This window comes from Antedon mediterranea, chromosome 4 (genome assembly GCF_964355755.1).
Source record: "Antedon mediterranea chromosome 4, ecAntMedi1.1, whole genome shotgun sequence".
Lineage (NCBI taxonomy): Eukaryota > Metazoa > Echinodermata > Crinoidea > Comatulida > Antedonidae > Antedon > Antedon mediterranea.
In genome coordinates, this window is record NC_092673.1 from 25,670,356 (window position 1) to 25,697,112 (window position 26,757).

A 26,757-nucleotide genomic window follows, 5' to 3' on the forward strand; every position below is an offset into this window, starting at 1 on the left:
TATATTTTCCGATCCAGTGGTATTTTGCCTTGCGTTGGTTGTTGCGTAAAATCAAACTGATTTTATTTCCCGTAGCGATGTTTGCAGCACTGTTGCGAAGCGTCGATCGTCGGTACCTTTCGTCGATACGTCGCTGGGTTACGCTGCGCTGCGTTCTAGTGGGAACCATGCTTTAATACTAAGTTCCACCTGCATAGAGGTGGGCGTAGTGTTAAAATATATTTTTACACATGTTAGCCCGATAAACACAGAAAATAAAGAAAGACCGATATTGGTTATAAGTGTCTAATATGAATGGCAAGTCGTTGTTGCAACACCTAAAAGGAGAACATTAAAAATGGAACATAAACGAAAACAAAAATAATGAGGGAGAGGAGGGAAGGAAGTTGAAATTAGTTTACTTGTTGACGTACCGGTTGACAGGGTGATGTAAATAGGAGGAGAGACGCTGTCAAAAGACGGGCGCCCCGCATTAATCTTTTTTTTGACACATGTGAGCCCGATACACACACAAAATAAGAAAGTATACTGGAAAGTTGTACCCTAAAAAGGGTGTCCTCTGAATAGGGTAGTCCCCAAAGAGTGGGTCGTCCTTATTCCCCTTGTTTGTTTTACAGGAAAGTGCTCCTTTAATATGACTAATGATAATCATATTTATTCGGCAAAAGTTCTTAAAAGTACGTTTTACATTTCATCTTGCCAGGATCAAGTAATAGGCATGAGCCCAAACAGAAAACTGCTCTTACTCCATCATTATTATAAAATTAATAAAAACAAAACAAAACAAAGTTATAATGGGATACACCAATTAAGAATAAGCTGCATTGAATAAACAATAGCCTATAAACAATTACAACATAATATTTTGAGATCAAATGTTTGGTGAGTTGGGCTTTTAAGTCTGAAATTATAGCTTTGTTTAATTTCATTGAGAAGTTGCTCCCATAAACTAGGAAAAAAACAAACGATGAATTTAAAAATGTATTGGTCTTAGCCTTCCAATATATTAAACGCATGCATGTATCAAATTCACACCTCTCACTTTATCTCACAAACTCATTAAAGGATGAGGGACAGATGCCATGCAATATTTTAAAGTTACCCAAAGGATGGGTCCTAATGTAGGCCTAGGTCCTTTGCTTTACACAATTGTTTTTTACATAACTGAATTTGTAGGGTTTTTCCGCTTCAGTATCACGAAGTATCATGAGAATAGATAGAAAGTTAACGTTTTTGTTTGTTGTTTAATACCTTATACCTCTTTTCTGAGGCATATGAAATTAATTGATAAATAAAGAAATCGGATTCTAAATCAGCTACAGCATGTGGTTGCTAGCGCCTTTTTAGTGGATATGCGCTATATAAATTATTATTATTACATCTATTTACAGTATGACCCTGACATTGAAGAACCAGTCGTGTCTTCCGTGTCATCAAGCTCGACATCTGGTGATCGGAGAACTGTTAATTTCTATCTCTCTATACCCGCATATCAAAACCGCTCATACACACTAGTTCCGGAATGGAAATCACCGGAACTTGACAGCAGTAACTTAAGAATAACCTCAATAAGTAAATCTGATAACTTCGGACAAAATATCCCATGTGTAGATAGAGAAATAACTGAAGGAATTCCAGGCAGAAGCGTAATGATGGGTAGAATGATCAACTCTGGTAAGTTGTACAAAGTGTCATGTTTTTCTTTTCGCTTGGGGCCATTTATTTATTTATTTAGGCCTATTCTGTCTTTATACTGAATGAAACTTTCAGTGTTAAATCATTGATTTCAAACTGGTTCAGTAGAAAACAAATAAATAATACAAATGATTCAAAGACAACTAAAACATAGTAATTTATATTTATTTATTCACATAGGCCTACAAATAAAGTAAATATATGTAGATTTTGTTGTTCTAATTGACAATTGACAATAATTACATTTGTTTCAAAACTGTAGGTCATAATGAAAAAAAGTTAAACTGTTCCAATTAGATACGTCTGCATAGGCCTATATAAATAAGCAATATTGTTGTAAATTCGTATTGTAACATTTCTAATGGAAACATACAAATGATTTAAGTGTTTTCCATGATTATATGAGTCGGGTTGGTGAACATCAGTCCAAAATACGCAGAATTTTTTCCAAAATACGTCAAGTTGAGGGTGCTATACTAATCCAAAATACGCGTGTCTTTCCAAAATACGTCGACTTGAGGGTGCTATTCATTTTCCAAAATACGCGAATTGTCCAAAATACGTTAACTTGAGGGCGCTATTCATTTTCCAAAATACGCGATTTGTCCAAAATGTGTCATATTGAGAGTGTACTGAATAAAAACAAATATGTGCCAACATCAGTCAATAGACAGTGCCTATAATATAATAATGTCGGAACGATGTACGATTGCATTGCCAGACGTAGCTAGAAATGAGGCATAAACCGGCTAAAAACAGCATGTACAAGTATTGTCATAGGTGATGTGTTATATATTTGGTGATCTACAAAATTGATATTTTTCCCGAGCTCGATAGCCCAACATCGCTTTCAATTAATGGTTCATCTTTTCAATGTTGAAGATACAATTCTTTATAGTAATTTTTAAAACAGCCTCGCGTTTTGAAGGTTCGAATATTTTTTGGGAAAATTTGCGTATTTTGGAAAACTGTGCCTTCAAGTTGGAGGGTATGTCGGATAACTTTCTTATTGTAGAAAATTAATAGCGCTACAAAAGTTGTTTTAAGTTGGATAACTCAAGTTGACGTATTTTGGAAAAATTCTGTGTATTTTGGACTGATAGCGGATAATAGTTGGATAACTTTCAAATTTTAGAAAATTAATAGTGGCCTCAAGTTGACGTATTTTGGAAAATTACTAACGCTCTCAAGTTGACGTATTTTGGACAAATCGCGTATTTTGGGAAATTAATAGCGCCCTCAAGTCGACGTATTTTGGAAAGACTCGCGTATTTTGGATTAGTATAGCGCCCTCAACTTGACGTATTTTGGAAAAAATTCTGCGTATTTTGGACTGAATTTCACCAACCCTATTGGATTATATCGGAATAGGCCTATAGAACATTTTGATTATCAGAATAATTCGGTTGAGTAATTAAAAAAAAATCATATTTCTATTCCTTCCGCCTATTGTAAGGTGTGGCGCAGTGTGTTGGACGTTGGACTACTGATCGTGAAACGCATTGCTTGTATCCTTAGGCAAAATACCTTACTTACGTTTGCCTCTCTCCACCCAGGTGTATACATGGGTACCCGGCTAGATTAAGACACAACTTTTTGATGATTACTAGCTGCATTATGGGAGTATGTTTCCATACGTGTTTGATGCAAAAATGACCGGAGTAATAATGTTCAGCGCTTAGAGGTTTCACAACATTAGGCGCTATGTAAATCCAGGATAATATTAATATAACTCATGCCCAATAAATGTGTGATGAATCGAACATTCTATACTATTTCACGTTTATATGTATTGTTATTTAATAGGATATGTTACCAACAATGGGAATTACAACAAAATGAGAATTAGCGTGACTGTAGAGCATAATATGTGCAATCTGCATCCGTCGGGCTCAAATGTATTCTATATACACGCCCATTATTCACCCACTCAGTCTGTAAAAGCTCAGTCATCTTTTACTTATAATCCAGACCCATCACCCGAGGTAAGCCTAATTTTGTTTTGAGAACCTGTATGCGCATTTGTGGCGTCCGTGTAGAGCAACTGGGGACCGAGTTTTGAATACGTTAAATACGTTGGGGACTAACTAAGCCTAGCAACCCTCTAAATAATCTAAAAACAAATGTATAAATACAAATTGGACGCGGCACAAGGACGTTAAAGTGGTTTGACCAATTATGACGCGTAGATCACCCAAACTATCGCTTGTGATTGGTCAACTCACTTGCGTCTACGCCTACCTCGTCGTGTTGCATCCAATGAAATGCAAGCTTAACAATATTATAAATTTACCTTTTCTCCTTGATATACTTGCTGATTTTACTCTCTTTTTCAGATCCCCGAAATACCTACACCGGATCCATACCCTTTGGAATGTTCACCGACTCCAGACGTTTTAATGTTTTCAAACGTGACATGCCGGATCATTTTATTGCTACGGGAATCACGAACGTCTGTATCAGTTGAAGTTCGTCTTAGAGAGTCCGCTTCAGAACCTATTCTATTCCATTTTGTACAAGAAACGTTCGATGTCCATACAATTGGTGACGGTTTAGATATAAATGACACCATTTCATTTAACGTCGATCCCGATGAAGACGGGTCTGCTAACAAAAAACTTGTTATCGAAATAGGCCCAGTCAACAAACTTGAATGTACGTAATTTTAAAATCACGTTCACCATTGCAATGTTTTTTTTGTATATTCATTTTTCATCCTGGATACATCCGGCCGAATGAGGACGCCTACATATTATGTTAATCTATATTAGTATTTGCCAACTCCCGTCCAGTATCATCACGCAAAGTTTTGCTTCAAACTATTACAATTATTGATTTAAATTATTCAACAATTATTTGTCCTGTTAAAGTGACAACATCGTGTGTTCACTGTTCAATTTTTTCCCGCATAAATCGTTTAGTTATTATTATTAGTCTGTCTGTTTGCTTGTTTTTATAGTTGCACCAACATGTCCAGAGAATTGGCTACTCGGTGGCAGCAAATGTTACGCTTACGTGGGGGAGAGCAGTGTATATTCTGATGCCGTTGGCATGTGTGAGCAATATAGCAGTACTTTGGTAATTGTTGAATCGTATGAGGAAAACATGTTTGTTCAGTTAGTGAATGGAACTGAACAGTTGGTGAATGAAACTGAACAGTTAGTGAATGTAACTGACAATGTAGTTTACATTGAGTTTGAAGGCATGTGGCTGGGATTGTCTGATTCATCGGTAGAAGGAGAATGGCGTTGGATTTCCGCAAAAGATGATTCTGTATATTCAAGTAAGACCACCATTAACATTAGAACGATATGTTCTTTATAATTTCTTACATTGAATACCGTGTTTCCGCGGCCATAACAAAATTATTGGTTAATTTGTTAACTAATCAGATAATTATTTAAAAAATAAGATGCTCATGTGCAGACATTACCGACCAACCAATTAGCCAATCACACCGCAACGAATTTCCTTCAGGTCAAAAGTTAAAATTATCCGATATCCGATAATTATCTGATTTAAGATAATTAATTGGTAGGCCTACCATGTTTAAATTGTTTAAATTCACTTCATATTACCTTCTTTTTTCTTATATTTTTACAACATTATTAACATTCTAATAATCTTATCAAATTTAGACTGGAAATCAATTAAGACATGTGATTCTACTAAGAACTGCGCGTTTATGGATATAAATGGAACATGGGTATCCAGATCCTGCGATGAAGGTTTAACTATGAATGTTGTGTGTGAACAAGGTATGTGATGGTTAAAAGAACGGATGAGAACACGTGTCAACTTACGTGGACCAATCAAATTTCTTGAATGTTGTTCTAAAGTTGTAAATAATTTTACAATCCCAATTACGGGCCATAATTATCATAACAAAAATAAGAATACCACATAAGAATTACGTAATAACACATTAATTTCTTATTTAGGAGCAACATTTACAAGCAGTGAGCGGTTCCAAATGAGCTTAAACTTCTCATTTAGGCCTTATTCAATCGGAGACTTCATTATAGAAGCTACCGTGGACCAAGACGGTATTCTTGAAAATACCGATGCAGCAGAAATCAGCGTATTCCGCCCAGAAGCAGCTAGGGCTGAATTAATGTTAACCTATGCCTTCGATTCTTCCCTATCATATACTGTACAGTAAGTATATATTATCAAACAGTCAGGCAGGATTCTTTTCTTGATCGAGTGCAGTGTTAACGGTATAGCTCGATTTTCGCAGGGCCTAATAAACACCAGGTTTTAAATTAATCTTTGCTGTCGAATAAACATAACAAAGATGTAAACAAACGTTTTAGTGAGGGTTCTCTTTTATGTGTGAACATAAATGTTTATATGTACAACTTTATAAATTGTAAATATAATAATAAATTACTATCGTATGTATATTTTTGATGGGAAACACTGCTCAAATTAGTATAATAATAATAATAATAATAACAATAATAATAATAAAATAATATAATAACATAAACCGTGTCTACCATATTATCTAGAATGGTAATTGCAATCAACTACAACCTCTAGACCTAGACCACAGAGCGAATTGCTTGTGAGCAAAATTACTGCGAATTTGTTTTATTATAATTGTCAATGTCTTTTGCAGATCTTTGATTGAAATACACTTTACTCTAAAACCAACCATGCAATCGGCTATTACGGCCGCCAACGTGTACATAATGTTTTATCTTCCGAAGTTATTTAATTATGTGTCCGCTAACTGCTCAGAAACTGTCATCCCAACAAACTATGGTGTTAAAATATTGGTGAGTTTTTTAATAGAATGCGACATTTACTAATTGGATTGCTTCATTTAACAATAGATATCCCCTTAAATTAACGTAATATGAATGGACGAACACATGTCGAATAAATGGACGAACACACGAATGAATGGACAAACACACGAATGAAAGGACGAACACACGAATGAATGAACGAACACACGAATGAATGGACTAACAAATGAATGAATGAACAAACACATGAGTGATGAATAGATGAACAAACACCCGAATGAATGAATAGACGAACACACGAATGAATGGACGAACACAACGAATGATCGAAGACACGAATGAATGGACGGACACACGAATGAAAGAATGAACGAACACAAATGAAAATAAGATAATCATCAGCAACTGATAAAACTCTATTGTTTGTTCATACTATCAATAATTACATGGAATTGAATATAACATAATAATATGCAAATAATGAATGTTAATGAGTGGAATGGTACACATAATAGCATAAGGTGAATGCTAGGCGAAGTTGAAATATAATTTTTCATTATTGACCGAAAAAGCGAAAAGATTTTTTTTTCGTGCATGAAAGATCTGTAAAAGTACTATTGAACGACCGTTCAATATACTGCGTACTATTGCACGCCATGTGACCCGCAATCGTCTAATCAAATGACAAGAATTTATTTATATGTTATATAATATGTATAACTTACAAAGCTGTGAGACCATACCAACTATGTATGCAACACTATTTAGCAACAAAATTGAAGTTCGCATAAGTTTCAGTATTTATTAATTTATTTGCTAATGTGAAATGTATCCATTTCTATTAACAATTATGTGAGCTGTCCTTTCCTCCTTTTCTAGACGTCCAATATATTTCCAGGAGAAGAACCTCTTCAGTTTAAAGTAACGTTTTCTGTTTCATCGGACGTAAGCCTATTTAAAGAGAAAAATATATGCAAAGGAACAATATTTGTCAGTACTGTTTACAACCAAACGTATTTTGAAGGAAGTGAATACGCAGAGAATCATTTATTTGAAATCAAAAATTTGATCACGATTGACGTTACTCATCCTGACTTAGGTACGTAGTGTGTTTGACGTACTGTGTGTAAATAACATTATTAACACACATGCTTTTGTTTTAATGATGATGATCGGATGGACTTTAAGCCGCGTTGGTACCATGAATATGAAAACCAAAGTATGCGATAAATAACTACGGTTGCACATTATTCGAACAGAACATTATGGGATAATCTACCGATTTTCCCCAGTTTCCAGTTAAGCGTGGTTTCCATTTGTGACTACGCAATGTGTTACATTAATACGTAGTTGCGTTGCGTCCTATTGGAAATATACATAATTATACATTGCCTTCTAACTCGAAAAAGTTTTATAGTTTTATATATTCAATTGATTATTATACTGTATTTAAATTGTCTTATTTTTATTATTAATACTGTACATTAATTTCTAACCTTACAGGATTGGTCCCGCGCTGCACGTCACCCGTGGCACTTGGTATGGAAAGTGGCCGCATAAAAGACTGCCAGATTACGTCATCAGAAGCCCCAGATGAAGACGCGCCTGCGCACAATGCCAGGTTAAACATGACAAATACGGGTACTTTTTGTGCATCTGTTGAACTTGATTATAGATGCTATTTTATTATATATCTTTTGACAGGGTTTTTAAACACAAGTGCTGCAAAAGCCTCCCCCATCCCCAACCACCCCATCCAGCCCAATGACATATACAAGGTCCTCAATATCATATTGTCCTATGCAATATACAGTAGAACCAATCCGTTGGCACCAGAGACATATTACCAGAGAATCCAGTAACATCCCTTGCCGACAATTTTGATGTCCTGTAACTCTTTGTTATGTAAATAAGGTTTCCCCTTAATAGAAGTTTTACTGTACTTAGACATAATACATCATCTTTAATCTTATACATTTACAGCCTGGAAAATATACCGAAAACATGAGCTGGATAACCATGATAGTTGGCTAGCGATAGATCTACTCTATAAAGCAACTATAACGAGCATAGCTACACAAGGCGGCTTGCGGGTCGGAACGTTGCATGATTTTCAGGGTTCGATTGGAAGTTTTCAGTTACTTTATGGTACAAAGAAAGGCGTCTATAAGGTGGCTTTACCCAGAATACAGGTAAATGTGACATCTACTGTAGGCCTATGAGTCCGTTACTGACTGAATTATCGATCCGGTTAAGCTTGGTTCCCACTAGAACGTAACGCAAGGACGTAAACGCAACGCAAGCGTTTAACCAATGACAAGTTATAGACAGTTAGCAATCACAAGCGAATAAGCCATCGCTTGTGATTGGTCAATTCGCTTGCGTTGCGTTACGTCCTTGCGTTGCGTCGCTAGTGGGAACCACGCTTTAGTTGGATCCTATAGCGACACGACAGCGATAAATGTACATACGTAACCAACTTACCCATGTAAATAATAGGCCTGGACAGAACCTATTACTTGAGACACACAACAAAACATAACGTTGTACTGCCATTACCAATAGCACAATATACTTCTACCACTAAAAACGACTCTTTGTCAATGAATGTTAAATGTTAATGTTAGAACTCATAATTTACCTTCGGATATTCGATACCTCTTGAAGGGTAGTCGATCGCGTGTGTCTGTTTGAAGATTGTAATTGTTTTCTGCTTTTTTATATAATTTCTAGAGTGATCCAAACAACAAAACGTATTTTGAACATGGTATACTTGACCCGAGTATTGTAAAGCACCACAGCCTTTTACCAGCCGTCGATGCTCGCTATGTTATGTTCAAGTTAGAACGTTACTGTCTGCATCATTTTGCAAGCATGAGAGTGGAGTTGTTCGGTTGTTATTACGACGACTTCAATGATACAGGTATATCAAAGCACCGTTGTTTTTTTTTCTTTTTCAAGCAAGAAATATTAAACATAACTTACCGTTCCTCATCGTACACCACTCTAGATGAGTGGTGCAAGAGGCAGGTAGGCCGGTCGTGGCCCTCTAGTAGCTAAAACGTGTAAAAATCAAGAACGTAATTATTTTAGGATTACAAAATAATCTAAAAGGCCATCACAACCACTGCCGTAACGTTGATAACGATCCCTCTGCCTCTGGTGATATATTTTATATATATGATATGATATGGTGATCTGGAGAAAACTGCTATGGTCATTTTCCGTTCATTTCACCAAACAAGTGTGAACTTTGCTATGAGCACGCCATTATTAACTACCAGTAGCGGATCCAGGATTTTGAAATAGGGGGAGGGGGGGGGGCCTTAAAGTAGTGAAATGAATTGCTGAACTTAATTTGATGTCCTATCTTTTGCATTACAATTTGTGAAATGTTTGGGCCCCGCATTGAATCCGCCTCTGACTACTGACAACGCATTAACATACTATGTGGCCGTATTTCCAGAATGCTATAGAATGACAGATGCTGTTGATTATCGAGGCTCAGTCAATATCACCGTAACTGGGAAAACGTGCCAACTTTGGACATCACAGACACCCCATAGGCATACAAGAACTCCAAGCAATTATCCTGATACGGGTTTAGGCAGTCACAACCACTGCCGTAACCCCGATAACGAACCAACTGCCTGGTGTTATACAACAGATCCGACCTCTAGGTTTGAATTTTGTGATATCGGCAACCCTGGAGAAAATTGTTACGGTATTAGTATAGTTCTTCAACGTAGCAAAACAGTGTACCTCACTATCACGCCATTTATAGTTATCACCACACAAGGCACTTGGTCTGTTTATTTGTCTTATGTGTGTATGCCTGATAACTGTTCTTTTACAGACGACAGAGTTTTATGTACGTTTTATATTTTGAGAGATACATAAGCTAACAGCAATGCATTCACAGTGCTTTTATGTATGAGTAAACTCGTCTCTGTCCCGTCAAGTGGCAATGCCGTTCGTTGTGCAGGCTAAAGAATAGGCCTAGATGGTTCGGATCTGGCGGCTTGGCATTCTATCAGATGTATGTTTTATCGCACTATAATAGTTTTAACACCACATTTGTATTGTATAATAACATAGATTTTGGTTTGTATATAGTATTTAGACTGTTGATATTATAAACTTTGCACATGATACGATCGTAGTTCTGATAACAACAGTTTCTCTGCGTTTTGATCAATAAGCTTCGACGTATGCAAGGATATAATGTACAGTATATTAGTACAACCCTGTTTAGGGACACAAAATAGTACGTGTCCCCTTTATTTGAATGTCCCTTAAGCATGGTTCCCACTAGAACGCAACGCAACGACGTATTGACGCAAAGTGCTGTATTGCGTTATCACAAGTGGGAATCGACGACGCAACAACAGTGCTGCAAATATCGCAGGTTTGATTTCACGCAGGCGAGGGCAAACACAATTGTTGGAAGGGCATTTTCTTCCGTTGCGTAGGTTGCGTTACGTTGCGTCGCTATTGGGAACATAAGCTTAAAGCTTGGTTCCCACTAGAACGTAACGCAAGGACGTAAACGCAACGCAAGCGTTTTAACCAATGACAAGCGAAGTTATAGACAGTTACCAATCACAAGCGAATAAGACATCGCTTGTGATTGGTCAATTCACTTGCGTTGCGTTACGTCCCTGCGTTGCGTCGCTAGTGGGAACCACGCTTTAGGAGTTAGCCGTAGTGCTAAAATAAATATTTCCTCTGGCTCTTTTTAGGGAAAAGTCTCTATTAACAGAGACGTATTATAAATTGTGTCTGAATTATTGATGTATGCTATATTGGTGAGATCACCTTTCCATAATTAATACGATATTTTTATTATCCATACTATTTTCAGATTGTACTGTCTCCAATTCATTCCAGTCAGGCCTTGGTGAACAATCACGAGGCTTCATGGTAGTTGATGATCAACTATTTGTTTGCGATTCTTTACCGTCCAAATTAGAATACAGTGACGATGCATTCGGAAATAGACTTTATTATAACTTTACACGGTGCGTGTTTATTAATGTTTTTATTGTTTAATAACAAAATTAAAATGTAGTTTTAAATCTTCCTAGTACAATTCTGGTCATTTTCACTACATATATTAATGGATACACAGGTAGTGAAACAAGTTGTATAACAAACAAAAATACAAATTCTATATCTCTCTCTCTCCCCCTCCCCCTCTGGAACTAAATAGGCACAATAAGTTTTAATACGAGGATCAACACCTTATTATTCAGTGGACACTGTTATGAAAGGGAATTGTTTTGGGCCTGTACTGAACGTGTCTCCTTAGTAGGACTTCTACAAATACAATGTTTATTATTGTTTTTCTTCTGCCCGTAGAAATAATATGTTGGGATCATATTGTATGAAGAAACGATTTGATGAACAAACTTGGTCACGTAAGTATTATTTACGTCTACGTTAAAGGCACCTATAAAAACAATTCCTGAGGAAATGCGTTTGTAAGAATATCTTATAAATAAAACTTAGTCAGGAATTACGTCGCCATTTTGATTGTCACAGACGTTTGTTGTTATCGGTGTATCCTCATTTTTTTGTAACACCCGGGTGTCACTGGGTTATTGTAAAGTGAGGATGGATGGTACGATCCCTCAATAGGCCTAATATCTTTATTGAAGTCTGATTTAACCTTTCCTCAGGATTATGATACTTAAAATAATTTAAAGTTTGATGGCACTAGTTACAAGTCGTTATGCGTGATTGATTAATGGATGACGTAATGCATAAACGGCATAAATAGGGAGAAGGATTTGTAATCTGGGGTGACTGGGAGTCTGGTATGCGTCATACTATTGTAACAAGACATATGTTGCAATTAGTTATACATTCTCTTTCCTGAGCTGATCGTTCAATTCATAAAACTGACCAGAATTGCACTTTTCCACTTTTGAAGGCTTGCCACCAGACGTTAGCATGCTTCTAGGTTACGATTCGGAGTCGTTCCATTTATACGGCACAAAGATCTCTGATACAAGTGGCACGGCAGTGCGCAGCATTGATAATGGACGTAGCTGGCATGTGATGATGTCATGGATGTATGCCGAAATAAGGGACTCTTCTACGTTTGTATCAATAACAAACGTGCCAGTAAAGGCAGAAGATGATTTTAATTGGTTGAATCAGTCAAATATTCTTAATAATTATATCATTGGAAATATAGGAGGTAAGAAGACGGTTTTTATTTATTATCGTATTTGTGTTTTAAAGCTTAAATAATATCTTTCTTTTTTTATTTCATACGCATCCAATAGCGAGTGACTCGCCAATTACAGGATGGATAAACTATTTAATATTTTAGGTGCTTATTTGAGGCTTAGGAAGTGGAGTTGAAAGAGTCGTGAGTTACAACCCTGGTACTAGGTCAGGATTGAACCCCGGACCTTAGGATAGGAAGGCAAGCACGCTAACCACCAAGCTACAGCTCTACTTTGATCTGCATGTTCTATATTTACGTTTATACATTAACATATTCTATCTATTTTATTTCACTCTATAGCATCCTATGACGGGATATATACGAATGTGAACGGCGACTGGCAAAGACTACTAAATTGGAAACAGTGTTGTTTGCAATCGACTGCCAACTATACACAACCATGTGTATAAGTATTTTTTAGATTAACGATTATGCAGCTTTCTCGTTTTAGTTGTCTTAAACAGTCTGGTTTTGGGTGTGACGACGACGATCATTCAAGAATATTATCTTTACATAGGTCTTACAGTTTTGACAAGTAGAAACCATTTAGTACACCTCTAAAGGATGGGTAGGATTAAAGTTGACAGTTTATTTCATCTTTTATTCATTCATTTGGTTTAATAACTAAACTACAAAATGGCCTATTCGAAGTTTTTATTTTTCATGTTCAAAGATACAATAAATATATATAATAGTGTGTAAAGTTGATGATTTTTTCTGGGTTTTTTTTGCTCTCACTTTGTTAATCCACATGACTAACTGTATATAGGCTAAAAGGCATTATACCCTATAAGAACGGTATGTGTGTGTCTTAAACATGTTTGGCCTTTTCCTTTTTTGGAATAAAAGAAATTTTTTGTAGTTTTCATTTTATATAGGCCTATAAAAGAAAATAGTAACGGTACAGTCTCTCTTAGATGTTTCATTGTACGCTAAACTAAGCAGACATAGTATTGAAACAATACTATTGTACGCTAAACTAAGCAGACATAGTATTGAAACAATACTTAATCATTATTAGCCGATATCTGATTTCGCCTGTTCTCGTGTGTCATTTTAAAAGGCCTATTCTTATTTCGCTCAAATTAAATCAATGGCCAGAAAAAGCTCCCTCTATTGATGGTTAAGTTATCATAATATAGAGGGAAGCAGAATCAAAATGTTGATTTCTGAGAATAGTATACAGACGTATCATACGACACCCATTACACACTACAAAAACATATTACTATTGCTTATTCTGCGGCTAAAATCTTTCCTTCCTTGATATTTCAAAGGAAATTTAAATTTCAAAAAGCTATATAAGGAAAAATGTCTAGAACGTATGATGGGCCTATTATTATTTCTTAGAAGGTTATCCTTAGGCCTAAATAAATTTAATACCATAATTATCAGTAAGTAAATGTCTAAATTCGGTAATTCACAACCGGTAATTATATATTGCATTTTGTTACCACCGTATTAGTTCTTATACCGTATTTATTCATATATCACGGCCAGGGACGTGCATTGTTCGGGAGATGGGAAAGCGTCTTTCGAAGGGAGGGATTTAGTTGTTGAGTGGTAATGGTAACGTGTCAAAATCAAATACATTTCCCTGACAAACAAAGTAGAACACAATTAGCAGGAAGTGAAATACAGTAAACCTACAAATTATTGTATCAAAATGCTTGGTGAATTGTAGATCATGACAGACGGTCAATGTATTATACTACGTTTACGTTTTTCGAGTTGGAGGGCCTTTAATTTAAATCGTACAATAATTGGCGCCAGTAACTCTCCCGTTCCCTCGCGTTTCTTGAACGGAAGTGACGATTTTTTAATCAGGTGCATGGCGGCTGGATCGAACCAACAGAATACCGCGAACCGTTCAGTTATTCAAAAAATATACATAGCAAGGAGGAAGAGCAAAGCAACCACAAACAAAACTGACCTTTGTAAGTAGAAATATTCGTTATTTACACATTTTAAATCTATGTTTGTGCTCATTATATTATATTTAATGTCCAGACTGATTGTTAGTAAGGGAAACACACAGTCACATGAAAAAACACGTAGTAGAATCATAAGCGATTCAGACGGTTTCTTAATATGTAAACTTACATTAAGTCCCTGTGACGTCACAGTTATGTAATCGTTAATGTACAGTTGATACGCTGTCCTTAGGCCTACACCAGGGAAGAGTGAAATTCACACTCATCCTCGGTTATAATATAAAGTATATTATAAACATATTTACACCAACAGTTTTTAATTAAACCCGACTACCATGTGTAAATAAAACACTACCATTGATAGTCGAATGTATATGATTATACTTATTAATAATTATATGTATTAATAATAATAATATTTTAGTAATTTCCAGAATCAATCTACTATGCAAGGTTATATTGTATATCATTTTTAGATCACCTTGTGGAATTATTATTATTGTTTCTTGTACATTGTTGTAATCTATATCTACCGGTTGTTAATGACGGCGCTGGTTCAGTAGTCCCGCTAGTATTTATAAGACATCCTTTGGGACTAAAGATTAATGTCTGGAACACAACAGATAATCTACTTGCCACAAACGTGTTTATCTCCTCGTATTTATTATCGAATATTTATTAAAACTATGATAAATCATGTATTATATGATTCCTCCGGAGGAATAAGTAGATTTTAAGAATTAATAATTTAAATGCTAATACACTTACTGACATCATAACGTCAGTGTACCATATGTTAACGGCCGTGGTATCAACTGGAAAAAGATGTTTATTAATTTGTTTATATGAAATTCTATGGTAATTAAAAAAGCGTTACAATAAAATTTAATTAAAAATGCATTTACGGTGCATAATTTTTAAACCTATTGTAAGTTTATACATGCGTTCCACTATTATATACGTAGAACCATTATTTAGTCGACGACTATCAGGTTGACACCTTCACGTGACACTAAGGAGAGGTTCTTAAGCTCTGTCTACACTATCAAATTTATGTGACAAAAACATGTGAGGTGCCCATACATTGACACGATTACGTCATATCACTACCATATTTGGGCATATCACACTTGCTTTAAATCCAGAAACAATCATTACGGTATTTTTCTTTGAATATGTTTTGCTCTTTTGTCCTTAATTATGTCTAGATTCAAGATTCAAGATTCAAGAAATTTTATTTGTCCATAAAAATGGAAATTCACTTTGCTTGGTAGATTAAAACAACAATATTAAATATCTAAATATTAGACATCAATATTAGTACATAATCAACAAGAGAACAATGTGTTGTTTTATGTGGGCGAATTATAGGTTACATGGGAGAATGTTAATATTTGTTAACAGGTAGACCTATTAAAGTTATTATTTAAAAAACAATGTTGTTGAAAGACCTAACATTAGGCTTATTGTAATTTTGAACGAACTGAAGAAAGTAGTATCACAGTCAACATTCATTTTTTTTTTGATCTAAAATTGTCATCTCAACGTCGTTGTCGACGTCGTCATCTCAACGTCGTCGTCGTCGTCGACGTCGTCATCTCAACGTCGTCATCTCAACGTCGTCATCTCAACGTCGTTGTCGACATCGTCATCTCAACGTCGTCATCTCCCTCGTCATCTCAACGTAATTATCATTTATTTCCTTAATTTGTCGTCATCATCATCTTACAATAAATGTGCAGCAATGAGGCAAAAGTCAGCTGTAGATTGAAGGGGGTGCGAATATTTTTTTTAGTTCCAGAGTTCCTCTAAAAAGCTAACAAGTTTTGTTGTTTCCAACAGTAAGACTAAGATAACATAAGAGCATATCGAAATCTCGGTTAGCAGTCTATATACACTATTCACGTCTCCTAAAATGCTCACACTGGCGTTTTGTACAGCTTGTACCAACTCCACAGATTTGCAGGCGTGATGTGGAAAAGGGTTTTTAGTCTATATATGTTGCATTGATCTATAAAATAATATCTCGTTTAGCAGTCATTCACCAGTCACATCGCCTATAGACTAGACAATCTCACCCTGGCGTTTTGTACAGCCTGTGCGAACTCTAGAGATTTTCTAGGCGTGACTTGAAAGGGCTATTCCAGTATTTCGTAGGCCTACCTGTTTTTTTAAACGTTAGTTCCACCTCTTTAAGCCAGTCTACGCCTTGTACAACATCCTTGTCACTTAATGATTTTATTTTGACATATTAAGCTGCTTATGATTGGGTTATGTTTTGGTCCCAATTCCAAAACAACTGATATTTTAATTAGCCTATGATGTTAAATTCACGAGAGTGGAAATTGTCGAACTATTGCAGATCATTCGTTTTCTCTCAAATCTTTAAATATCACGAATTACTAATCATTGTTTTAAATTACAGAACTATAATCACACATTATATATATATATGTTTTTCATTTATTTTATTAAAAAAAGCAGTGTTAAAATATTTGACATAGAAATTTTTTTTTTTTAGTTTTTTGCCTTTTTTATTACGAAATGGCTGAGAAAAAACAAGAAGCGATTTGAAATCATCAGCACTGCTAGCCATTGCAGAACTTAATATATATATTTAACAAGGTATAAATAACTTATATAATGATTATAAAGAAGAATAACATATTGCACTATATCATCTTGTATGCGATCTTAACCTTACATGTAAACAACACACATTTAAGATATACTTAAATTCCGACTGAAAGTGGCTTTGTGAATTTTAGGTGGGCGTTCATAACAACGCTTACCATATCTAAATAATAAATAAGCTCAAGCTTCTACTAATAGCACCTTTATAATATAGGCCAAGCTAAAGACAATGAACTACTATATTTCATACCTTTCATTAAAGCTAATATTTTCTATATTTTGCCAAAATAAAGCGAAAATTTGGTCTTATTGGAATAATTACTAGCATGACGTCATACATTATGCATTTTAAATGAGATCAATTTTTGGAATTAATTATTCAGGATATGGAAAAAATAGTCAAGATTTACATACATGTGGACATTAATGTATGCTGTATAATGTATTTTACTAAGACAATCGATCAATCTTTTTATTTATAATTTGTTTTTGTAAATTATCACCATTGATAATAACATTAACATTTATAATTCAAATCCTAATATATTTCAAGCATTAACCATACACAGGCACAAAACGTCCACTAATAAAAAATAAAATTACATTATAAACTGTATAATAAACATTATAAGATGCATTAAGATATCAAGCGCTTCCCATACTGCAAAACCAAATTATATAACCTGGATTAGAAGAATGTCGCCTGATAAAAAAAAACATAATTATAACAATAAAAAATCACAAATATGGAAGTCTTGCCTGATAATTTCCGTTTACCACGTAAATATAACTATATATAATGTTATAAATCAATGAATGTCTGGAGATTATACTGTCAAACGATATCCGATGACTGGCGTGCGTACAACAATATTACTGTTCATCAAGGTACAAATATTGTATTATACGCTTATAGTCTAATACGAGGTAGCGACTGTAGTAATGGTAATGCTATATATACTGTCCGTGTAGGAACACTGTCGCGTTATATCATAACTCGTCAGTGTCAGATCCAGGATTTTTGTAAATAAGGGGTGGGGCACAGGACCTAACAATTGTAAAGTGTTAAACCTATTCTTTTAATCGTTTGCATTGCGATATTTGAACTGTTAACATAATTCTTAATTATTATTTTACAATACGAGTTATTAAACTTAGGCCTCCTAATCCGATATAAACGCGTATACGTGCGTAAAGTTGGATATATATTTTGTCTGTATCTCAAAAGTAATAATTTTTAACCGTCTACGCAATAGAAATGGGTGAATGTCATTGGTTGTTGTGGCTTTGCGCGCACTAGCCTAAATCAAAGACGATAAATATCAAAGGCATGACCCTGTCTCGAACACTAAAACCCTGTTTGAGCTCGCTTAGCGCTACAACCGACTTAATATTTACCCTGCAACAAAATCGAGTGCGTGCTTTTTTGACTGAATAAAATGTTCACAAGTTGAATATAACAGACAGAACAATAAATATCTTAAAATAAATAATATAAATATGATAACTACATTCAAAAACATTTGGATGGATTTATATTTAGAATAAAATTTGTTCTCATGACGTCATTGCCTCTGACCACTTAAGGCAAGCTTATGAATCCAATAATAAATAGTTAATAAATTACCATAAATATTAAATAACATTTTAAATAGATCTTTGGTATTCAGCTGAAGTGAATTAAACAATATTGTTCGTTTTAACTTTCTTCATTCGTTTCTAAAATTTCAAACTTTACCCCTTTCCTCGTAGATCATTTCTATTGCAATAGCGCTGAACTGTAGAGGGTGGGGCCTACCGTTCACAGGATGTGACGTTAACCACTGCGTGCGCGCGAGAGCCTGTTAATATCGCTTGATAGAACGGGAGAGTAATGCGCAAGCTCACGTAAAACAATAAGGTCTCGTCTGTTGATTTCCTCGTCATCAGCATTCGGGCTAAATATCAGAGTTGACGTCACAGGTGTTTGGTTGATGCCTACCAAATTTTCTATATCCATCTGAAAAATATGATGTGACTGATAAGACAACGTTATGTTATGAAATTAGTTATAATCGTATTGTTTTTAATTAAAGAATTTAATTATTATAAATCAACAAGTATACATCATACATTTTGATAATTACTTTTATAAATGATATGCAAATTCAATGCGAATGAACTCATGTTACCCGCACCTAACTATTATTAAAATTCACTATTTAAAAAAAAAATCTAAGTACTGCACCGGAAATAATTATGACCTACCTAATGATGTAATCCAATATTACTAACAGTCATATTGGAAAAAAACTAATAACATACAATCCGGGTCATTGAAATTAAGGTATACTTTAACAATATGAATAATGCATACTCATTAAAATGAGGTGTTAATGAAGCTTAATAATATTATTCCGATTTAAGAGGACACTGAGTGAAACGACTAAGGAGCAATGTATTAAATTTTAACACTACGCTCAACCCATATTCACGAGAGAAGTTACCATTTGTGCACATGTTTTATGAATCATTAATTGACATTCATTTTAATTCGCGCTTCAAAATGTTCACGCTATTATATTTATGCGTAATATATTATTAATGTATGCTATTGACAATCTTTCGTTCAAAATAAGTGACTAGATCTGCAGTAGGCCTAAACATAAAATAAAAAAGGGTTGCGATTTATCTGTAGGACGTCCCCTATAGTATCGAAACTATGTCAGCATTCCAGTTTTTATCCATGTTCGGTACATAACCTGCGGTTTATTTACCGTAATAATCTGTTTGTTTTTAAACGCTTCTTCTTCAACCACATGTATTACCAAACAATTAGGCCTAATTATAGATAGCTACGTCTACCACAAAAGGAAATAGTGGCTTATTGCATAAGCGTAGGTTATCATTTGTAATCGCCATCCCTGATGTTTTCGTGGAGTGGGAATTTTATCACATTCTTAGGCCTGCTAATTTGTGTGTTACTATGTGTACAATTTAATGCAATTTCACAATGTTTTAATAGGTGAAAATCAAAGCCATCCCGTTCATTTAGCCTAGAGCAACTCTTGCATCTTTTCATGGAGGAATATAAAGTCAATGTCAGATATTGCTTAATCGGAAATGCCATGACAGGGTGGGAACCCTCGTTGACAAACAAAATTCCGTCAAAATGACGACAGATCCGCATTCCACTAATTTGCCCAAGAAACACGACACTGCTTATAATACTTGGCTAATCCAACTCAAATACCACCATCAGAATAATTAGCTTTGAGTCGGTGTTATGTAATAAGGTATAAAAACAATTTGCAGTCATTGTTTTCTATAATATAGGATTTTTAGACAATTTTGTTGTTTTTGAACGGTTGGTGGGTTGTTCTATTTGTCAACCAACAGAGAGCACGTGTGAATAGCAAATTGTTATTACGTTGAAGATGGACCTTGTTATCCCACGTATATTGCATAACGAACGTAACCTTTAATAAACGCTATAGATAACAATAATATTTACATGTATGAAAATATTAAAATTATTAGTTTAATAAACTAACGGCTAATTGATCTAGTACAAGCCCGGTGTGACATAGAACTATTACTATCTAGGCCGATGTGGCAGAAACGTTACGTGATTATAACAAGAACTCGGCACCGGGCTCGGCGTTCCACTTCCGTTTACTGAGCGTGTGGGGTTGTATTTAGAGGCCTGGTGTTTCTTGCGATGATGTCATTGTAGCTAATTCGACGACCGATGCTGCAAACTGACAAAAATTGTCGTAATCGGCTTAAATTCTATTTCACAATTGCTGACTCATTATAATAACATTTTATTGTTTTGATTTTATATGGATGACCTCTTCCAGTGACAAGTTAATATACTTGTTGTTACTAGTTTTATGGAATTTATTATTACGCTGAGTGCATATTTTAAATTTCTAAAATTGTAGGGGTAGAACGGAAATGTTTGTATTGTGTTGTGTTTTTGTTATTAATTAAGCGTTATAGAAAGTTTTTATATACCCTGCATGGGGTGTCAAAAGTGGAAGTTAAACGTTACACCCTTTTTGATGGAAAGAAAGGAATGAAAAGCGTGGGCAATATGATTTATATAAATCATGTTTATGTTTATTATAACAATTTATTATATGAATCGTAACGGGAAATAACAACATCTAAACCACCCAGGGATGATAATGTCGAGTATTGTATTTTGGAGCAAAATCTCCATGGGTATTTAATTTAATCAATCATTTATTTATCTTTATTATTTAAAAAAAAATGATTTGGTTTACATTACAGAAATGTGGCTGCTACAATCGATGTTTATATTGGCTTTTTTTTATTATTTATGTTCGACAATATTAAACATCACCGATCTATGTATTTTATTACGTTTTACTGAGCGACAGTGCATACAATACTCCTATTGTTATTAGAACTAGAATAAACGAACTATTGAGTTCATCCTGAATTGCATGATAGGTGGTCAGTGATATTATGAATTTTGGTTGTTTGACGTTGCGTACTAATCGTGATACGGATCTGGATGAGAAATTCAATCCGAATTGACTGCAGTAGTTTCATTTGGACGATTTAATCAAATACCACTTAAGATATTTCTATAATTAAGCCATGATACATCTAAGACATTAAGATTACGCACGGATCTTTACTCCATTAATTTTATATCCTTTTCGTACTATAAATACAAAAACTGGACTAAATCACGGCTTTGTGACGACGTGTTGACTAGTTAGCGCCCGTGTGTATTCATAGAGTGGGATATGCTACCGCTAAGATAATACAATTTATTTTAAAGATGGGCACTAATTAATTATTAACCATAGAGTGAAATATTTCACTCTTTCCTCTATTTGTATTGGACGTTTAATTGTTCAGTCTATGACTATTAGTCGTAATAGTTCAACCTGTAAAGCAGTGCCGCAGTAGTTTAACCAATCGGTGTTGAGGAAGGTTACAGTATGAATAATCATACGTCAGAGACTATCAACGCGCGCGTTCAAATTGTGATATTGATGCCATTAATAATAATGGTAAAAATGATGATACAGTAAACCCCTATTAAGGAGACGCAAGTGTCCCCTTGATAGGAGTGTCTCCTGAATAGGCCGTAGAATGTTAAACATACTATTTGCTCCTCGTTCGTTTCATGGGGAAGTGTTCCCTTAATAGAATTGTCCCAAAGGAGGGTTTAACTGTATTATACATTAAAATGAAATGATTGTGTATACTCACTATATGTTGCAATCCTGCTATCAAGGTGTTTAGTTTTGATCGAATTGCTCGGAAGTTTGTTCTAAAACTATGTGAACCAGAGTACGTTTGTTCATCGGCTTCCATATATCTTAATGCACGTTCAAATATTAATAGATTTGAAACATGAGTTTCAAGGACATCTGCTTCCTGGTAACAAAGCAAGAAAAACAAATTCATTATAAACGGAGCGGTGTAAAAAAAAACAATTAGTTTAAGCTTCTTTATTATGTCATCGGATGCGTTCCATAGTCAATTAACTAGTGACGTAAGCTATTTTGCAGCAAATTGTACCAGAAATAGGTAAAAAGTTATTTTAGAAAAGTCTTTTTTAGAATTTGGGATAAGATTTAATACCCTGTTTTCATGCAAGTGTAGTAAACACTGCAGATGAAGATGATAAAATCACTGGCCGTTCTGGAAATTCTAAATAGGCCTTAAGTCTTTTTTTTAAGGAGTAATTTTGACAGATAATTACTTAGTAGTATTTATTCAAGAATTAATTACTTTTTATGACGCAATATAAATGTAGAGAATGTGACAAATTTATCTTTGTTCTCCTTGGTATAAGACCTGTAATTAAAATAATTGCTAATGATAATCAACCAAAATCATAAACAGTCTGGTCAGGTAGTATACTGTTGGTTTTTTAACAAAAGTACCGGATTGTCAAACTGTTAGGTCGTGGGAAAAGCATACCAATATGTGACCAATAATATGCCTCTAATTTGAACTGCTTAACAATAAATAAACGTGTTTTTCGTTTTTTTTTAACATAAATTTCTTTTGCTGTTTGTGTAGATTAAATATATGTTACATTGTTTGATGTTTACTTCTACTCTTCAGTAATTCGGTAATTACTCATATATCATATAAAATCCCAAATGTATTTAATAACAATACATAAATGATTTCACATTAGTACAGAGACAGTGAACATGCTCGTACTGAAATCATTTCCCTTGTAATAAGACATGGCTCGTACATTACGTCATTTCTATATGCATTGTCTGCATTAAATGACTGAAAGTTGTGCTATAGGCCTATAGTTAGAATTAATCTATATAATAAGTAATTGCTATTAGGCCTATCATTACATTATGTATTTTAAAAATATAAGCATTCTATTCTCAATAGCCGGTAAATATATTTTGACGCAAATAGGATCCCCCATTTCATCCTCCCTCTGTTTTCCTCCTTCCTCTCTCACCGTCCTTCTTTCTTCCTCTCTGACCTTCCCTTCTTCATCCTCCCTCCCGTTTCCTTCTTTTTCTCCCCTTCCCTCATTCTTTTCCCCTTCTATCCTTCTTCCTCTCTCCTCTTCTCTCCTTCATCCCCTTACAGTAATGACCAATTACTAAACTATATGGCTACTTAGTACTAGTGTAGATCTAGACAGATTTAAAGTATCACAATATCGATTTGTCTACTTACACTTGCAGCGTGCCTTTGTGCGTATGTCCAACTTAAATGATTCGGAAGACCTGTCAAATACCAATTGGAACTCATGGTATGGCCAACCCGTAACGTTTCCTATAAATAAAATATAACACTGTTATCAAGTGCTTAATACAATTATTCCATAAAATATATAATATTTGTTGCACTGTTAAGGTCAACGGATAGATAAAACAGACCAGTTAGCCGTCTGATGGGAAAGTCTAGGTCATAAATGATTAGGCTTTTGAACATTTGAATCAGACAAGAGCTTATTAAGTACTATCTGTTAAAATAACATAAAACGTGTTGAATTAATGTCGAGCATCCGACAGCCTAACGCACCGGTGCGCCTTCAACCTAGCCCAGTGGAGAAGAACCGCGGGAGAGTCCCAACCTGTCTACTATCATAAGCGTGGTCTTCGTACATTTTTACCCATAATTCTGGAAATAAGCCAAGAAACTTGACGAGTATATATGACACATACATACAAAAAATCACTTTGATTACGGGAAATAATTGCTTGAATACTAACAATGATGATATTTCAATTATCCGGACTGATCTTTTTTTTTTCTAAACTTGTCGGTTGGATAGGAAAGGACATCCGGCAATACAAAATGATAATATTGCCAAATACCAGTATTACAATGAAATCTAGTTAACATTTAAAGCCAGTCATTCATGTGTCCCAAATTTGTATTACTACGGATAACTTGTGAACAATTAATTGAATGAATTTCTACCACCCGTTGAATAGTTTGCAAAGGTAATTCGGGTTCACACATAATCCATTGGATTTTATAACAATTTTAATGGGTATGAAGTAATCAAAACAAAAATAACCCTTTTTAAAATTCCTACTGTTTACAAACAGCAACCTTGGAATTATTTTTATCATTATACTTATAATATAGATATATGCATAGTATAGTAAAATAACATTACCAGGCTTACAACTTTGCTATCATATGAGCCTGTACTACAGTAGTTTTGCTTCGATCTTTTACAATTTATCGCGTACTTCATTTCTGACACTCCCTAGCCTTCATTCTAAGATTAATTTTAAAGCCCAGCCATAAGGACACCAATTTTATTTTGTTTTTACAAGTTGAATAATTCAATAATTCAATGTAAGCTATAATGTATATTTTACAACACGACTTAAACATAATTCAGTGCCTTTCTTTCCAAAATTCAAATTAGCAATATTAAAAAAATAATCTCAATGTCTGCTGCCAAACTTGCAATATTAACGTTAAACCTCCTTGTAGATATACGCTTATTATGTGTTATGTTATTCAAGCAAAATTTTACAATGACAATATTTTATGCAACAAAACAGATACATTTACATAGATACATGGATTTGAACTTACAAATTGACTATATGTCGAAAATGTCTCCCGAAACATGTGCATTGTCTCTTCCCGCATCGCCGAATATAAACGGGATACAGTTAACGTTGGAGCAGACTTTGCCAATTGTATAAATATACTAAACAAAATCATAACTATATAGACAAAGAAAATAGAAAGATAAAAGTAAAAATACGCTATAAATACAAAAATGCAAAGAAAATTAGAAATGTTAATGAATCTGGAAAAAAAAGTTAATTTCTTGAATATAAGGAGAAAAGTTAAATATGGCACAATTCACAGCATGCGCTGTTGAATTTAGTCTGTGAGATTAAGAGATCAACCAGGTACTTAACCTAACATATCAAAGATGTCATAAGAAAATAAATAAGCAAAAAAATAATATGAAACAATGTTATATTGCTATACTTACAAATAAAACGTCGAATACTACTTAATATCAGAGCCATAACCAGTATTTTCAAGTGTTTCCGACAGTCGTATATTCCTTGTCCTTAATTACTCTTTTATTTGCCGAAAATGATATCCGTATGATATACACGCTTCTGTTTCGGCTTGTATGAGTTAACTCAGCAGCTATGGTTTTAAAAGCATTTTATATACGTCGGCAAAAATCATTGGTCAACGATCCGAGCTTTGTGATTGGCTGGTTCCCTGTTCACGTCACCTCCTCCAGAAACTTCATTGCTGTGATCAAACGTTTTGATTGACTGTACTGGCAAGACAGACAGATACATATTCAATCAATTATGAATTTACAAATGTATTTGAAAAACAATAAGCGGTTATTCTGGTTAGTTAAGAATATGTAATACAAAATAATGTCGAACATTAAAGGTCAATAAATAATGATAATGGTTAAGGCCTGATTTCTACTGACGCTTATGGTGTGTTTCTGGATAATCCCTCCGCCCACTAATCGCTCTGATAGGTTATTGCAATTAGTACCACTTCTTACATACAATAAGGTGTGAACATGAAATGTATAGCCATTTCATTAGAATAGATGTCCTCTGTTCAGTTGTTTCTAAGCACAGGAAGTCTTTGAAAATAAAGTATTCGGATTATTGATGTTAATTTTACATCGTAATGTTATTCTTCTATGTTATTAATTATAATGTCTTTATAATCAGTACGTGTTTGGGGTTTTTACGCTGAAGAGGAAATGGAAATTGCAATGTTTTATGTTACGAATGTGCTAGTTGAGTGGCTCAGTGATTATATAAAATAATATAGCAGTCTCAATTAAAAAATAGTGTTTACTGAAAGCCCTTATTCTAATGCACTAACTGTGGGGAATAATTAATTTAATTAATTAGATCATGTGAGAATTATTATTGGTATAGTTTACTCATTTATATATTTTAGTGTGACTTCTGTCTGCTAGTGTGACTTCTGTCTGTTAGTGTGACTTCTGTCTGTTAGTGTG

At 34.5% G+C, this 26,757-nt stretch overlaps 2 protein-coding genes across 3 annotated transcripts; one reads left to right on the forward strand and one right to left on the reverse strand.

Annotated features, from left to right (window-relative positions):
• Nucleotides 1-1,324: 1,324 nt before the first annotated feature.
• Nucleotides 1,325-13,395, forward strand: LOC140046141 (uncharacterized). Of its 2 annotated transcripts, XM_072090680.1 has the most exons (16): nucleotides 1,325-1,674; nucleotides 3,502-3,680; nucleotides 4,032-4,350; nucleotides 4,655-4,978; nucleotides 5,334-5,453; nucleotides 5,637-5,853; nucleotides 6,320-6,479; nucleotides 7,332-7,551; nucleotides 7,956-8,093; nucleotides 8,436-8,644; nucleotides 9,186-9,375; nucleotides 9,919-10,176; nucleotides 11,317-11,473; nucleotides 11,814-11,872; nucleotides 12,388-12,657; nucleotides 12,991-13,395. In XM_072090680.1, the coding sequence occupies exons 1-16, from the start codon at nucleotides 1,353-1,355 to the stop codon at nucleotides 13,098-13,100; spliced, it is 3,252 nt and encodes a 1,083-aa protein (XP_071946781.1). In that variant the 5' UTR covers nucleotides 1,325-1,352; the 3' UTR covers nucleotides 13,101-13,395. The 2 variants fall into 2 exon arrangements, with proteins under 2 accessions (XP_071946781.1, XP_071946782.1); XM_072090681.1 differs by lacking the exon at nucleotides 9,919-10,176.
• A 4,821-nt stretch (nucleotides 13,396-18,216) lies between these two features.
• On the reverse strand, nucleotides 18,217-25,883 carry LOC140046143 (uncharacterized). Its single transcript, XM_072090682.1, has 5 exons — nucleotides 25,741-25,883; nucleotides 25,329-25,462; nucleotides 23,946-24,044; nucleotides 22,494-22,661; nucleotides 18,217-19,257 (listed from the first exon to the last, which is right to left on the reverse strand). Exons 1-5 carry the CDS (start codon nucleotides 25,775-25,777, stop codon nucleotides 19,075-19,077), a joined length of 621 nt encoding a protein of 206 aa, XP_071946783.1. The 5' UTR covers nucleotides 25,778-25,883; the 3' UTR covers nucleotides 18,217-19,074.
• Between the last annotated feature and the right edge of the window lie 874 nt (nucleotides 25,884-26,757).

Coding starts and splice junctions, on each gene's coding strand:
- LOC140046141 (XM_072090680.1), top strand. CDS start 1,353: ATGCGCTATATAAATTATTATTATTACATCTATTTACAGTATGACCCT. Junction 9,376..9,918: donor CGACGACTTCAATGATACAG/GTATATCAAAGC, acceptor CCGTATTTCCAG/AATGCTATAGAATGACAGAT. Junction 10,177..11,316: donor CCCTGGAGAAAATTGTTACG/GTATTAGTATAG, acceptor TACTATTTTCAG/ATTGTACTGTCTCCAATTCA.
- LOC140046143 (XM_072090682.1), bottom strand. CDS start 25,777: ATGGCTCTGATATTAAGTAGTATTCGACGTTTTATTT. Junction 24,045..25,328: donor TTTCGACATATAGTCAATTT/GTAAGTTCAAAT, acceptor TTTTATTTATAG/GAAACGTTACGGGTTGGCCA. Junction 22,662..23,945: donor CACAAAGGCACGCTGCAAGT/GTAAGTAGACAA, acceptor CTTTGTTACCAG/GAAGCAGATGTCCTTGAAAC.